Source organism: Lynx canadensis, chromosome A2 (genome assembly GCF_007474595.2).
Source record: "Lynx canadensis isolate LIC74 chromosome A2, mLynCan4.pri.v2, whole genome shotgun sequence".
Taxonomy (NCBI): domain Eukaryota; kingdom Metazoa; phylum Chordata; class Mammalia; order Carnivora; family Felidae; genus Lynx; species Lynx canadensis.
The window spans coordinates 55,716,266-55,731,051 of NC_044304.2; the positions used below are offsets into that span (position 1 = coordinate 55,716,266).

Sequence of the window (14,786 nt, forward strand, 5' to 3'; positions counted from 1 at the left end):
ACACACACAGACATGTGCACTGCTGTTCCGTGGCACAAGCCTTCCTTCCACTGCCAGGCACAGAGCACTGTGATTCTGTCTCTGCTGTTTCAATGCCGGCTGCCACCCACCTGCCACCCACCACATCTCGTTCAAGGCCCCTGGAGTCACACACTGCCTCCATCTGAAATCCGCTGGCTTAGAGAAAGAGCCAAGGGGGGCAGCAAAGGTGCATGTGGGGGACTCAGACCTGGGCCCAGACGCCCGGGTGGCCTTGGGCCTGTCTCTTCCCTTCTCAGCCCTCCTCCTCTGCCCCAGCCTCAAGGCCCCAGAAACCTACATGGGAGAAAAAAGATGAATTCTCATCTTGGGGTTCCTGTCCACATCCTCTGTCTGACCTGATGTTTTCAGGCCCCCGTGACCAGGACCAGTCCTGGAGTCTCTAGATGATATCCCGAGTGACAAACCAGCAGAGGTCCACATTTGGGGAAGGAGGAGGAAGAAAAGGAAGAGTAGAAAAATAAGAAGGATCCCAAAGCTGGCATGCATTTATACTGCGATCCCTTCACCCCCAAGGGAGCTCCTGGTTCGGGGCAAACTCCCTGAGTGAGGCCTCGAGGAAGGTCCTGATCAACAGACGCATGGGTCAGGCTAGGGAACCCTGAGACACGCAGATACGGTCGTCAAACGCAAACACTTTACAAAAAAAGTAAACTTTTTTCTTTTTTCACTTTATAACCCTTTGTTACTATTTGAATATATTTTTTTGCAATGTGCACGTACTACAATTCAAAACACTTAACATGGTTTTTTTTTTTTTTTTTTAAAGTAAAGAGCAAATCACAGTGGGATATGAAATGGAATATCAACTTTGGGGACAGGTCACCCAGCGAAGTCCAAACAACGCGTCGTGGCCGCTGTGTTTCCTCTTCAGTCACTGTTCGGCCTTTGGCCCTCTGACTCCACCCACAGAGCACCTACAGTGACCCTGAACTGCCCTCAAAGCTTCCTCCCTCGGGTTGGGGCACGGGAGAGGCCCAGGAATCCAGTAGGAATCGAGTCAGCAAAATTAAGTTAATTTACAGAGTTATAGTAAAACCACCACCGTCACCCGGCCCTACACATGCGGTGTTCAGCAACCACGGAAAGGTGTGCACCGGCAGGGGGCGCACGGGTTGGTGCAGGGACACAGCAGGAGGATCCTGGGGTTCCGTGGCCCCCGTGGGGCGCTCAGGCGGGCACAGGCGGGCAGGCGTCTCACAGGGCAAAGGTGGTAAAGAAGATGTGCATCTTGGCCAGGAAGGTGGTGACGGAGCCCTGACGCCAGAGCTTCATCTCCACGTCCAGGGCGAAGTCCCGGGGCTCACGCACCAAGCGCTGCAGGTAGACGACGCCCGTGAAAGCATTGAGTGGGCGCGTGCCAAAGTAGCCCTCCTCGTTGCCCTTGGTGATGGTCAGGGAGATGGTGTCGCCTGCGAAGACGGGCACCGGGCTGATGCGGAAGATGTGTGCCGGCACGAGCAGGCCCGTCTGGAAGTTGAGCTGGTAGTATGTGATGCGTGCCGGCGAGTTCTGGCACTCCAGGAAGTCACGGCATGTGGTGCGCTCGCACTTCCTGTGGGATGCACGGGGGCTCGGTCAGCGGGCCCGGGGGCTCGTGTGCGTCCGCGCCTTCCCGCCCCTGACGTCGGACCATCCGCGACACGGCGCAGGCCTCAGACGCGGGCTTGAGGGCCGGCCAGCCCCGGCTACCGAGTCACCTTACCTCTCTGGGCCTCAGTTTCCTCATCTGTAAGACGGGCTATTAGCCCGTGGTCTCGCCAGCTGGCTGGGCTGAGTTAATAAACGTGCAGGGCTTCGCGATAGGCCTGGCACGGTGTGTTAGCAGCCCTCGGTCATGCGTGTGTCCCCCACTTGCCTTCTTCCTCCCTCCCTTCATTCTTACCCACCTTCGTCCGCCTTGTTTGCACTCGCACGCTTGCCATTTGCACAGATTCCTTCCCCGGGCACAGCGTTTTGATGGTTTTAATCATTTTCCAAATTCCTTTTCTTCTGCAACTGACTCTCCGTTGGAGCCATTTCCTCTCCTCACTCGGAACGGCCTGCCCTTTTCCAGGGGAAGCCTCTCCGCAGACCGGGGCCAACGGCCCGCGTGGGGCTCCACCTCACCCCCGCCTGAGGAAGCCTGGAGGCTCGGCCAAGCCACGCAACAGTGACAATGGGGGGTGAGTCTCCACCAAAGCCACCGGGGGCCTCGATTTCTGAGCACAGCACCCCTCTGTCCCTTCCTGACTCTCGGAGCCACTAAATCACCGTCTACAAGCTCACTGCTTCCAAAACGGACACTGCTCAGGCGCCAGGCCCCAGCAAGCAGCTGTACAGGATCCTCTGAGCAGAGGTCCCCAACCGGCGAAGCGCGACAGGCACCACGACAACCACCACGTCACCAGCCACAAGTGACTGAGGCCACAACTCACCGCTGTCTTTCCTCATCTCAGACGCGTGCCTGCCCCCAGGTGGCGCTGCTCTCATCCCCACGTTGCAGAAGGGGCCACCAAGACCCACAGAAGGGAGGCTACCTGTCTAGGCCGCCCCAGCCACACTCCCCTAAATGTCCCAGCGCGCATGCACGTGGATGCTACGGTGTATATGGTGCTGAAAAACGGCAAACTGCCAGCAGGGCAGCCGGGAATCATGAACGCATCCATACTGCTCGTGGCGTGCCGCACGCACAGACGTGAGACAGCTAAGAGGGAGAAACTTGTGCCAGGCTAAGAGGGAAGGTGGACACGCTCAGCAGCCATGAGATTTGGCTGCAAGGGGGGGTGGGGAGGGGCAAGAACTTTGGCCTTGCCCACTTGTTGTTGAACTACTTTTTTTAAATGTGTATTCATTTTTGAGAGAGCGAGCACAAACAGAGAAGGGGCAGAGAGGAGGGGGAGAGAGGATCTGAAGTGGACTCTGAGCCTGTCAACACGGGGCTTGAACCCACAGACTGTGAGATCATGACCTGAGCCGAAGTTGGACACTCAACCAACTGAGCCACCCAGGTGCCCCTGTTGTTAAGATAGTTTTAAAAGCGGATGTCATGTTTGCAATTCTAAAAATGTACATCTGGAAAATACCTTACAAAGTAAAATAAAGTGGGAAACAACTGAATTATAGGGAAAACAAAAGCACTCTATGAGAACGTATGTTTAGTAAAGAAAGGACAAGAAAGGGGAGCCTGGGTGGCTCAGGCGGTTAAGCATCCAACTTCAGCTCAGGTCATGATCTCGCAGTTCATGAGTTCGAGCCCCACGTTGGGCTCTGTGCTGACAGCTCAGAGCCTGAAGCTGCTTCGGATTCTATGTCTCCCTCACTCTCTGCCCCTTCCCTGTTCATACATACTCTCTCTCAAAAATAAATAAAACGTTAAAATTAAAAAAAAAAAAGGGGGACAGGAAGTATGGCAAAATGCCAAGAAGTTATCAACAAGAAGTGTGGTCACCAGTCCGTAAGATGGTCCCGGGTGTCCCGCCTCCTGATGGTCATGCCTCGCGTGGTCCCTCCTCAGGGTACCCACCTCTCGCAGTGGCGAGCTGTGTGGCCAGCGGCAGAAGGGATGGTATGTCACTTCTAACATTAGATTAGGTTACAAAGGGCTGTCACCTGCTCTCCTGATGACCCGTGCCAAGGGAGGCCACATCACAAGCAGCCTCATGGAGAGGCCCACGCGGGGAGGAGCTGAGGCCTGCTGCCCACAGCCACGTGAGCGAGCAGCAGGGTCCTGCAGCCCCAGTCAAGCCTTCAGATGACGCGGCTCCACGAGACTTTGAGCTGCAACCACCCAGCTAAGCTGCTGCTGGCTTCCTGACCCTAACAGTCATTTGTCTGTAAAGAGGCTGAGTGTTGGGATAATGCATTACACAACAGCAACTCGTGTGTGTGTGTGTGTGTGTGTGTGTGCACGCGCGCGCACGCAGGAGCAGAGATTTTCCGCGAGTTTTCTTCCCTTTGCTCTCCACACCCTGAGCAAGGTGCTTCTAACTTGTACCACGTGTGGTCAGTTAGACCACAGACCCAGTGGCTGGGGCCTGTGAGGAGCAGGAGGGGCGGAGGCAGGCGCCACGGCCTCTCCCCCAGACAGCACGAGATGGGTGCGGGGGTCCCGGGCCTGGGGCCGGGCGGGGGCACTCACGTTTCGGAGACGCGGACGTAGTTCGGAGGGCACTCGAAGCGCAGGCAGCGGAAGCCGCCCCGGATGTTATAGCAGGTCTCGGCCTCAGAGCAGTTGTGGGTGCCCAGTGCACACTCGTCCAGGTCTGGGGGGTGGGGGAGAGGAGGGTGAGGAGTGGGATCCCCCGGCCGGGGGCAGGAGTCCACACCACCCTGGCCCACGCTGCAGGCCCGGGTCTCAGGGCAGCTCATCCCAACTGTAAGCACACAGCTCCCAGACCACCCTATGCCACACGTACCCACCCAGAGGCCGAGGACCCTGTTCTAAAAACAATCATTTGTGTCTCCTGAGGGCTTCCCATGCTCCCGGAATAAGAACCTAGTCCCTTCATGGACACCACAGGCCGCTCTGGCCCTTCTCCGTCAGAGCTTCTCTCCTTCTCCTTAGGCTGCAGCCCTATGGGACTTGTCTGGGCCGCTCCAACACCCTGACCCCTATCCCACCGCAGGGGCTTTGCATATGCCGTTCCCACTACTGGAACTTTCCCCACATCTTCCCATGGCTGGCTCCTTCTCATCTCTTGGGTCTCAGCTCAGGGCCACCCCCTGCAGGATACCCTCCCCGTCCACCCTATAGTGGTCCCCTCCCATTTCATTCTCCTTCTACTTCCTGTCCTGCTCTGAAACACACTACTTAGTATGTCCTGTGTCCAGCCTTCCCCTCCTCAGTGTGAGCTCCAGAAGGCCAGGGGTGTGTGTCCCTCTTGGTCCTGTGGTGTCCCCAGCATCCAGCAGGGTGCCTGGGACACAGCAGGTGCTCCACACATACGGCCAGATGGAAGTGAGGGACCCCCCATCCCTTGTAAATACAGACTCAAAGATGCACGGCGACGAATGCCCCCCCCCCCCACCGCACAGACGTGCTCACACTCCCTGCGTGCACACACACAAACAGGCAGATGGCTGAGCACACCCATATGCTCACGCATACCCACACAGATACACAGAATCACAGCCACAGGCATACGAGGAGGGCCCTTTCAGGATGCTGAAATACACACACGCACACACACACGCACACACGTATGGATACGTATCTGACAAATGCTCAGAGAAGCACCCATGGGTGTGTGTGTGTGCACACATGTTGCACAGGCAACCTGTAAGTCAAGTAGGATACAATAAATGGGTTCCGGAGACCCCGTCCGTGAAGACCAGCTGCTCAGCTCAGACAGCGTGGCCCCCGGGGGCCCCACAAGGGCTGCCCCTGGGGTGAGGAGCAGAGTTCCTGTCAGGAGCTTCCCTGGGAAGCTTCTGGTTTCTTTCTCCAATCCTCCACACTGATCCAGTTTAGGGGTTTCTCCTCACTCAATCCTCATGCCAGACCTGTGGGGTGAGGGTCGTGGGCCTCCCCAGACACAGGAGGGGCACAGCCTTGCTCAAGGTCGCACAGCAGTCAGCAGGCAGCTGGGGCCGGAAGCCAGGGGTCCAAATGCGATGCCACGCGGTGGCAGTTACAACAACGGCAGCCAAGCTGCATCCGGAGTCTGCCGCCTGGTGTCCATCCAATGCTTGAGGCCCTGCTGCACTCACTCACTTGTCCCCACAACCCCACGAGGCAGGAACGGTGTCACTTCCCACCCTCACGTGTGCTCAGGGTTCAGGGCTCGAACCCCCAACCCGTCCCAGACTCCAGGCTGTGGGCCACCACCCCCTGTGGCGACAGATCAGCTGACATTCATTCACCTCTCCAAGCCTCCCTCCCTTTCCTCCTATGCAAACTGGGTCACGATCCCCATTTCCCAGGGTGGCGCAAAGGCGAGTGGGAGAAAACAGGGCAGGAGTCAGTGGGACCAGGATGGGCGTGGTTGTCGTCCTAATGGTTCATTAACTGAATCCACATGAAAGGAGGGCCTTCTGCTCTTCCCCCTTTGGCCCCAGCTATGCTTGGGCGGCCCACAATGGGAGCAGGAAGTCCTGACCTGAGCTTGGGCAGGGGTGTGGCGGGAAGCAGGAGGGAGCTGCTTCTTGCTGTCTGCCCACCCAGTGCTGATGGAGATGCCTAGAAGTGAGCAGGAGGAGCGCCAAGGGTCAGCACCACTGCAGCCTGGCCTCACCACGCTCACAGGAAGCTACCAAGGACTTCCCTGTGAGCCTGGGGTTGCCGCCCCTCAGTGCTTCCAGGCCCCTCGTATCTGCGGGGCCCTTGACCCTGGAGCCTCTCTCGGAGAGGTCAGGCCAAAGGGAGAGCTGGACAAGGCCATATACCCAGGGGGTGTATGTACACACACACACACACACACACACACACACACACACACACACACGTATCTATACTGGCATAATGAGACTGGAAAAAATGCATCTAAGTATCAGGAGTAGTTGCCTCTCCATTCAGGTGAGTGGTTGAATGTTCAGTAAGCACCTACTGTGTGCCGGGCACTGCCCTACATGCCGAAGAACGAGTCACAGCCCCTCCTTCACAGAGCACGTTTCTAGAACACGCTGCCGAGTCTCAATTCCTTCACATTTTTCTGTCCTTTTTTTTTTTTGACCACTGAAGAGAGGCAGGATTTACTGTGACATATTAACCAGCAGGTTCTGTTCTCCGCTGGCTGTGCTCCTATCCTCCCGCTGGAGCCGTGAGACCTCGGTGGTTGGCCTGAGTCACAACAGGACCAGGGAGCACAAAGAGGGTCACCCCTTAGATCTGAAGGTCAGCGGGCTATAGATGTGGGTACCACTGGTGACTCAGGAAGTGGACATAACCAGGCAGAACCACCAACCCGTGCTCTGTCCCTGTCCAGCCTGTGACAGCACGGAGACTTTTCCAGCAAGAGAATCTGGAGGGGAAGCAAAGGCTATCACATGTGCAGTGGGGCCCCCGTCTCACCTGACCTCCTGGTGGAGGCTACAGATGTAGCAGGGACAGAAGAGAGGTGACCCGTGCCCTCCACCTTGCCCAGGTGGCTTGCCAGGCCTAGCTTTGGTGGCTTCAGGAAGTCCCAATGGAACTGAACTTATAATCATGACTTCCCAACTTAGAAGGAAGATTAGAGGTCACAGAACCTGGTCCCCATCCACGGAAGTAGCTGCAAACTGCAAAAGCAGGTGACTGCCCACCTAGTCTGTACATCCCCAGTGACGGGAAGTCCCCCCTCCCCAGCCCCGTGTGGCCCTACCCAGCTCTGCATAGCTCCGGCTGGGACAGTGTCTTTCTGCATGCAAGCTGAGTAGACGCAGCTGCCTGCGGATGGACATTACAACCCCTGAGCTACAACCCTGAGGCTGCTCTCCAGGTTCCTCACCCGCCTTTTAGGACCACCACTCAGGATGCCTGTCCCTGCCCCAGGAGAGGGCCCAGAGCTCAGCCCAAGCCTGGAAGACTAGCCTGAGCTGAGTCAAACAGAAGAAGACTGTCTCCTTCCTCATCCCGGGCACAGACCTCAGTTAACGTGGCCACCAGCGGCATCGGCCATTCCCTGTTTATGCACTAGGTGTCGTAGCTCCAATCGCACAGCAAGCTGTGTAAGGCTTTCTGGGCCTGCTCAGAGCCTGCCTGAGGCACTGGTGGGGCAGGGACCCCTTGCTTACCCTTGCAGGACCTCCCATTGGCCGTCATGGCGTAGCCGTGCTCCGGGCATGCACACTGGTAGCTCCCTGGCACGTTAATACAGCGGAAGGTACAGAGGATGCCGGCTCCCTGAGCACACTCGTCAATGTCTGTCAGAGAGAGGTCAGCCCCTCGTGAAGCCCCTGTACCCGCAGGGCCCAGCCACTGACAGTCATTCTGGCCCTGCCACAGCCCCGGAGCCCAGGGGCCCATTTTACCAATGAGGACAACAGGGCACAGAGAGGGGGAAAGAGTTGCCAAAACCCACACAGCAAAACGGGACTCCCATTCCAGTGCTCACTCCCTGGGGCTGCTCCATCATTGCTGCTATCAGCGTAGGGCCGAGAAGTTACCAGGCACAGGCCTGGACAAGGTCTGTTAGCGCAGCCTCCGTCTCACTGAAGCCAGGACCATCGCCGCCACTTTACGGCGGAGAAGCCTGAGGTCAGGGCTGGGGAGCTCCCGCCCCGGGTCACGCAGCCGAGCAGATCGCAGGGCTGACTCCAGCTCTGATGTGACGCTAAAGCCTGTGTGTGTCCCGCGTGTCCCCGCCCGGCACGGAGCCTCTGGGGGCCCGCAGGGGAAGGCATGCCAGTGGGTCAGGGGGTCCCCGGGCAGGGGAGGGGTACCTGTGCAGGTGTGCCCATCCTCGGCCAGCTGGTAGCCTTGACGACAATAGCACTGGTAGGAGCCATAGGTGTTGGTGCACTCCTGGCTGCAGCGCCGGGTCTCACACTCGTTCACGTCTGCAGGGAGACCGGCCTGTGGTCGAGGCACAGTCCTCCCGGCCCAGCAGTGAGGGCCAGGGCCCCAGCTGACCTGGAGCCTTAGCTTGGGAAGCCACTCGTTCCAGCCCCTCTCAGGGGCCAGTGGGGAACCAGAGACCCCGGAAAGGGCAAGGAGCCCACGGGGGGAATGCAGCCGAGGCAGGGGCGGGGCTGGGGCTTGCTGGCAGAGTCTTGGCCTGCTGCCTGGAGGAGGCAGCTACAGAAAGATGGGGCTCAGGTCTCCCGGGCGGGGAGTTAGATGCCGCCCTATGGAGAGCCCGTAGCGCCTGGGAGAGACGGCTCTGGGAAGTATCATCTACGCGCCAACCCCTCGAGGGCTGGGGCCTCGCCTGCCTGCCCTGATCCCCAGGCCTGCCACTGCATGGGGCTGGGGGGGAAGGGTAAGAGCTGCACGTATGGGCGTATGGGCCAAACGATGTGGCAGCCGACAAACGAGAGGTCAATTCGTGGCTCCGCTTGAACATCTGCATCCTGAGCTCCTTGAGGGCAGGGACGCAGCTTTCCCTCATCAACCAGGAACTGCTGAGCTCCTACAACATCCCGGGTCTGTGCTGAACTTGGGGACTTAGCCGGGAACAAGACGGACAAAACCTCCACTTTGCGGAGCTCATGCTCACACGTGTGCTGGTAAAGAAGGGGGAGGGGTCAACTAAATGAGTAAAATAACCAGTATGTCAGAAGGGGCAAATGCTGCGAGGAAAGAGCAGAGAAAGGGACAGGGAGTGTGTCTGGGAGGGCTGAAGCTCTGCAGGCATGTGGGCATCTGGGGGAAGTGTTCCAGGTAGAAGGCACAGTAAGAGCAAAGACCCTGGGGTGAGCGTCTGCCTGGTGCCCTCAAGGGACAGCAGCAAAGAAGCCAGTGTGGTCAGAGCAGAGTGAGCCAGGGGAGGGGAGCAGGAGAAGTCAGTCATGTGGAGCTTGGTCACACTTCCCTGCCCCTGGGCTGGCCCTGTCCCACGGGAGGGCCAGCCCAGGGGTCTCAAAAGGCTCTCCTGCCCAGGAGGGAGGTAAGAGCCCCTAAAATGGGAAGGGCTGGGGAAGATGGTGCCAGCTAACCATGGCTGGAGACCCACATCCCCTTCCTTCGCCGACCCCCTCACCGAGCCACCTCGGGACTTCCCTCTGTCCCAGTCCTGCCAGGCCTGGTCCGACCATGCCGCAAACACACATGGGAACAGCATGACAGTCCACACATGTGAGAACTTGGCCTCAGATGCCAGCCCGTGGGCAGGGTCCAGCCCGTTCACGTGCTTGGCTTAACTCACAGTGTGTCTTTGAAAGTTTAAATCCGGGGCGCCTGGCTGGCTGAGTCGGTTAAGCGTCTGATTTCAGCTCAGGTCATGATCTCATAGCTTGTGGGTTTGAGTCCCACATCGGGCTCTGTGCTGACAGCTCAGAGCCTGGAGCCTGCTTCAGATTCTATGTCTCCCCCTCTCTCTGCCCCTCCCCTGCTTGTTCTCTCTCTCTCTCAAAAATAAACATTAAAAAAATAATAATAATAAATTTAAAAAATAAGTTTAAATCCATTGTAACATGTAAAAACCCAGCAGATTTTACACAGATACCTAAATGTCTAGCATCTGGAAAACCAGGAAGATCGGGTCGCCCCAGACTGGTGCTGCTGGGTGGCACCATCCACAAGTGCCGTGCGGCTGCTGCTGTTTGGTGGCCGCTGGGCTCTCCGGGTGGCCAGGAACCCTGCCTCATGTTTCACTCACTTCTGTTCCTCGCCTGGACCCCCAGGCTGTGCGGTCATGACCAGGATCAGAACCCACGAAGGGGCAGAGGCTGGGCTGCCACCCGGGTCTGAAAGGAGCTGCTGTCCGGGGGGTACGGACGCCTCAGAAACCCACCCCTCTGGTCCGAGATGGCCGGGCCCTGGGCCCTCCAGGAGGGCCCATGGCAGGAAAGAGCCGGACCAGCTGAGGCCAGGGTGCGTTTGCAGAAGTAGGGAAGTGGCATGAGGTAGGGACGGGGTCTGTGAAGCTATGAGGCCAGGGCCCGGGCAAGATGGCTTTCCATGGTGGCTGTGCATCTGTGCGGGGTCGGAGGTCGGGGCCAGTGGTACCTTCGCAGCGCTTGCCATCGGCGGCCAGCAGGAAACCGGAGGCGCAGGAACAGCGGTAGGAGCCCAGGGTGTTCTCACACGTGTGCTGGCACAGGCGGCCGGGTGAGGTCCAGCACTCATTCACGTCTGCAGGCGAGCGGTGGGCAGGGCGTGGGTGTCCCGTGGCGACGGCAGGGGTGGCCCGGAGCCCGCTACCCCCACCCCCAGGTAGAAGAGGGGGCTGGGTGAGGACAGGGACACAGACACCCGGGAGGGACAGGGAGGAACCAGGACAGGGAACGGCAGAGGCAAAAAGACCAGGGCAGATGAGAAAGGCAGCAAGGGTGTCGGAAGGAGGCTGCAGGCAGAGCCAGGGATGGAGACGGACACAGCAAGGGGCGAGAAAGGAGGGTGGCAGCGACCAAGACCGAGAGAAGCAGGGAGGACAGCAGCAAGGAGGCACCGCTGGGCAGGATGGCAGCAGGCGGTCCAGCCGGGGCCGCCCAGCGTGCCGGCAGAGCAGGGCGGAGGGAGGAGGAGGCCTGAGGGCCGGGCGGGGGCAGCCGGACCCCACGGGGGGGCTCCCGGCCACCAGCGCCCACCTACCGACGCAGGCCCGGCCGAAGGCGTCCCGCTGGAAGCCAACTTTGCAGTCACAGCGGTAGGAGCCGGGGAGGTTGTGACACACCTGCCCCTCGCCGCACTGGTGCACGCCGGTCTCACACTCGTTCACGTCTGCCAGGGGAGGCGAGCAGGGCACCCTGAGGCCTCGGCTCTCCCTCTGCGAGGGCCTCCCACAGGCAGAGGAACCCCGGAAGGCCCAGGCTGGATGGGAGGCAGGGAGGGGGGAGGTTGGCCTCACCCACACACTTGGTCCCGTCCTGGCTGGCGTGGTAGCCTCGCCCACAGAGCAGCGGGTTCCTCTGGCACGTGTAGGAGCCCACGGTGTTGACGCAGCTAAAGCCTGGCCGACAGGGCTCGGACAGCGACGTACATTCGTTGATGTCTGCAGAAGCGGTGCGGGTGACGGGGGGCCTGGCACAGCTGAGTCCAGGGTCACATAGGGAGGTGGCCGGTGTGGGGCTCCAGACCAGCCCTGGATAGGGCTGCAGGCTCACACTGTCCCCGTCCCGTGTCCTATGACCCCAGGGCCTTTTCCTCCAAGAACCTCACCCGCTGGGCGCTTCCTACATTCTCACAGTTGCCCTGATGAAGCAGCTGAAGGCAGAGGTCCCCCTAGGACTTCGAGCTGAGTCCTAGGCTACCTACAGTAAGTTGTGCCCCTGCTCTGCATTTTCCCACCAAACCATCAAGCTCATCGTCCATCTCTCCCTCACACTCTGCCCTAGCCTCACTGTTTCCTCATCATCCCATGATGCCCCAGCCCACCACAGGGCCTTGGCACATGCTGCCCCCCCCCCCCACTCTCTGGCCAACACTGCCCTCAGATATTTTCAGGGCTGGCTTCCTCTCTTCCTCAGGTCCCTGCCCCAATGCCACCTCCAACCATTCTAGGTAGATGAGCCCGCCCCCCTTTTTAAGACTGTTTTCTCCACTTGCTTTATTATTTATCAAAGCACCTTTGAATAACTGCCACTTCTATAAATATGTTTGCCTATTCAGTCCCTCCTTCTCCAAAATGTCTCATTAAAGTGCCAGAACTCCCTGGAGCACCTGGGCGGTCCAGTCAGTTAAGTGTCTGACTCTTGATTTCGGCTCATGATCTTGCAGTTGTGGGATCGAACCCTGTGCTGGGCTCCGTGCTGAGTGTGGAGCTTGCTTGGGATTCTCTTTCTCTCTCTCTCCACACCCCCAACCCCTCTCCTGCTCATTCTCTCTCTCTCTCAAAATAAAATAAACTTAACAGGAGTGCCAGAACTCCCTGACATCTAGAACCAGGCACATAATAGGTGCTCCGAAAATGTTGTCAACGAACGAATCAGTGAGGAACTGTTGGCCATCAGGCAGACGCCTCCCCACCTTGCCCTGACCCCGGCTGGGTATCCCAGGGCAGATCACAGGGACCTTCTTGTGCCCACGACCCTGCAGTGACCCTGTGACATTGCTAGGGTCACACAGTGAGGAGCTGTAAAGGCAGTGCCCCAGAAAGGCGTGTGACAGAGCCACACTCTCACACACCCCCGGTTTCCGTCCACACCCAGCGGCCGGCCTTGCACACCTGCCTGCCTTCCCACCTCTCTGTCTGCATCTTTCACCCCGCCCCACCCCCACATGGTTGAGCACAGCCTTGGCCATGCCCGCACCAGACGCCGTCAGTCCCGCGGGGGCTCTGGCGCCCTGCCTCTGGGCCAGACGCACTCAGGAGCCCTGGGGGAGGCGAGGCTGCCGGCCAGCAGCTGTGCGGACGTTGTCGGAGAGTGTGAGATCTCAGACCCACGCAAGGACAACCAGGCCACCGTATGCAGGCCTTAACCCAGGAGTGCGGCACGGCACGAAATCAGCCCGTCCTTTCGCCTCATCCGCCTCGCTAGCATTCTCTACAAAAAAAACTGTAGCGAGTATCACATATAGCAGAGAGAGTAACGTTTTGTGGCGTCTGTGTTCCGGCCGCATGTAAATGTGTGTCTACCAAGTCAAGATATAAAAATATTCCCTGCGGCTAGCTAGGCTAAAAGAATCTGAGACGCACTCATGCCCACAGATGGGTAAGCAGAGGCCACAAGACAAGGAGCTCAGCCAAGGTCAGACAGCTCGGGATAGTAAGCGTTCTGATTACCAAGTGCCTCCTGGGGCACGGACATGTCTATTCACGGGTAGGGACGCCGAGGCTGGGAGAGGGGACGAGCATCCAGCAGGGAGGCCCCAACGCCCCCTCCCAGAGACCGCCCTCCCCCCGCCCCGCCCCTGGGCCCTGCTCACCCACGCAGTTGCCCTCGGGGTCCTGAAGGAAGCCATCCATGCAGCGCGGCCGTGCCTGGCAGTAGAAGGAGCCCTTGGTGTTCTGGCACGTGAAGCCCGCCTGGCAATTGTGTTTGCCCAGCTCACACTCGTCCACATCTGCCACGCAGAGGCGGGGTGTCAGGGCTCAGCGGGGTGGGGGCGGGGGGGGGGGCTGGCAGGCCCCTGTCCGTACTCCCCACCGTGACCTTGACGACGACATCGCCACACTGACCGAGCTCCTCTGCAGTACCAGGCACTGTCCCAAGCACTCCGAGATGGATTTATTTACGCGACGCTCGCGACAAGCCTAGGAAGCAGGTGCCGTGACAAACCCCATCCTCGACAGGGGGGACTGAGGCACACACACGGTTGGAGCACTCGGCGGCACTGGGCTGGGCCCTGCTGCACACTTCCCGGGGCCGGCAGAAAGGAGTGTGAGCTCTCATGCTCAAGGGCCTGTGTCCAGGCCTCTCTGGAGGCGGTGCGGCCGATGGAGCCACACCCAGACAGCTCCGAGCAGGTCACCGAGGGCCCCTCACCTCTGCACGGCACTCCACTGTTTACAAAGTGCTGGCACTGCCCTTTGCCTCACGCTCCCTGCAGCAGTCACACCAGGCCTCCTTCACAGACGAGGAAACGGAGACGGGATGCAGGAGGGCCACACACACGCTCAGCCACGGGGCGGACGCTCGCTCAGGTTTGCCGCTGACTGCCAGACCAGTGCCTGCGTGTGTGTCTGTCTGTGCTCCTGCCACCTGTCCGTCCTTGCCTCCATCCACCCCCTGTCTGGTTTCCAAGGCCTCCACCACTTTGTCACAGCAGCCCAGTCTCTGGGAGGCCCTGCACGGGGTTCCAGGCACCCGGATGTGAACCAGGCACGGCCGCCTTTCAGGGACCACCACATGCCTGCGGAGGCAGCCCCTCCACAGACTAGAGTGGCTAAGAATGAGGTGGCCAGCACCTCGAGGCGAAAGAGCGGCAGCAGGCGTGGGACACGTCCAGGGTGGCGGTGCCCCTTGCCAGGCGTCAGCGTTCTCGGGTTGGGGGTGCTGGCCCTGGATCCATGTGTGCACACATGTGTGCCGAGGGGACGGGGCTCATCTCTCATCCCCCCTCCCAGCTGCCCCCACCCCCAGCTCAGGGCCGGACACGGAGCTTGCTAAGCCCCCCGCCCTGAGCTCACGCCCGACTCTGGGCCACTCCTCATCCACGGTTTCCGGGTTTGCAACAATTACGCACCTCTGTAGGTCTTACCTCTTTGGTGACATCCTCCTGGACATTTTTAGTTAGAAAAAAAACC

The 14,786-nt window shown here is 59.3% G+C and overlaps 1 protein-coding gene across 3 annotated transcripts in view; it reads right to left on the bottom strand.

Annotated features, from left to right (window-relative positions):
* Positions 1-748: 748 nt before the first annotated feature.
* The window catches only part of FBLN2 (fibulin 2), an 89,136-nt gene continuing 75,098 nt past the window's right edge, over positions 749-14,786 (bottom strand). Inside the window, exons 11-18 of one of the 3 annotated variants that reach the window (XM_030307493.2) lie at positions 13,466-13,603; positions 11,448-11,591; positions 11,192-11,320; positions 10,607-10,732; positions 8,380-8,496; positions 7,732-7,860; positions 4,160-4,283; positions 749-1,594 (exon numbers count right to left, since the gene is read on the bottom strand). In XM_030307493.2, coding sequence (XP_030163353.1) covers positions 1,237-1,594; positions 4,160-4,283; positions 7,732-7,860; positions 8,380-8,496; positions 10,607-10,732; positions 11,192-11,320; positions 11,448-11,591; positions 13,466-13,603 — 1,265 coding nt within the window. In that variant the 3' untranslated portion in view covers positions 749-1,236. Of the gene's footprint in view, positions 1,595-4,155; positions 4,284-7,731; positions 7,861-8,379; positions 8,497-10,606; positions 10,733-11,191; positions 11,321-11,447; positions 11,592-13,465; positions 13,604-14,786 lie in introns of those variants that run through there. The other 2 variants (XM_030307494.2, XM_032592361.1) reach the window with 2 other exon arrangements.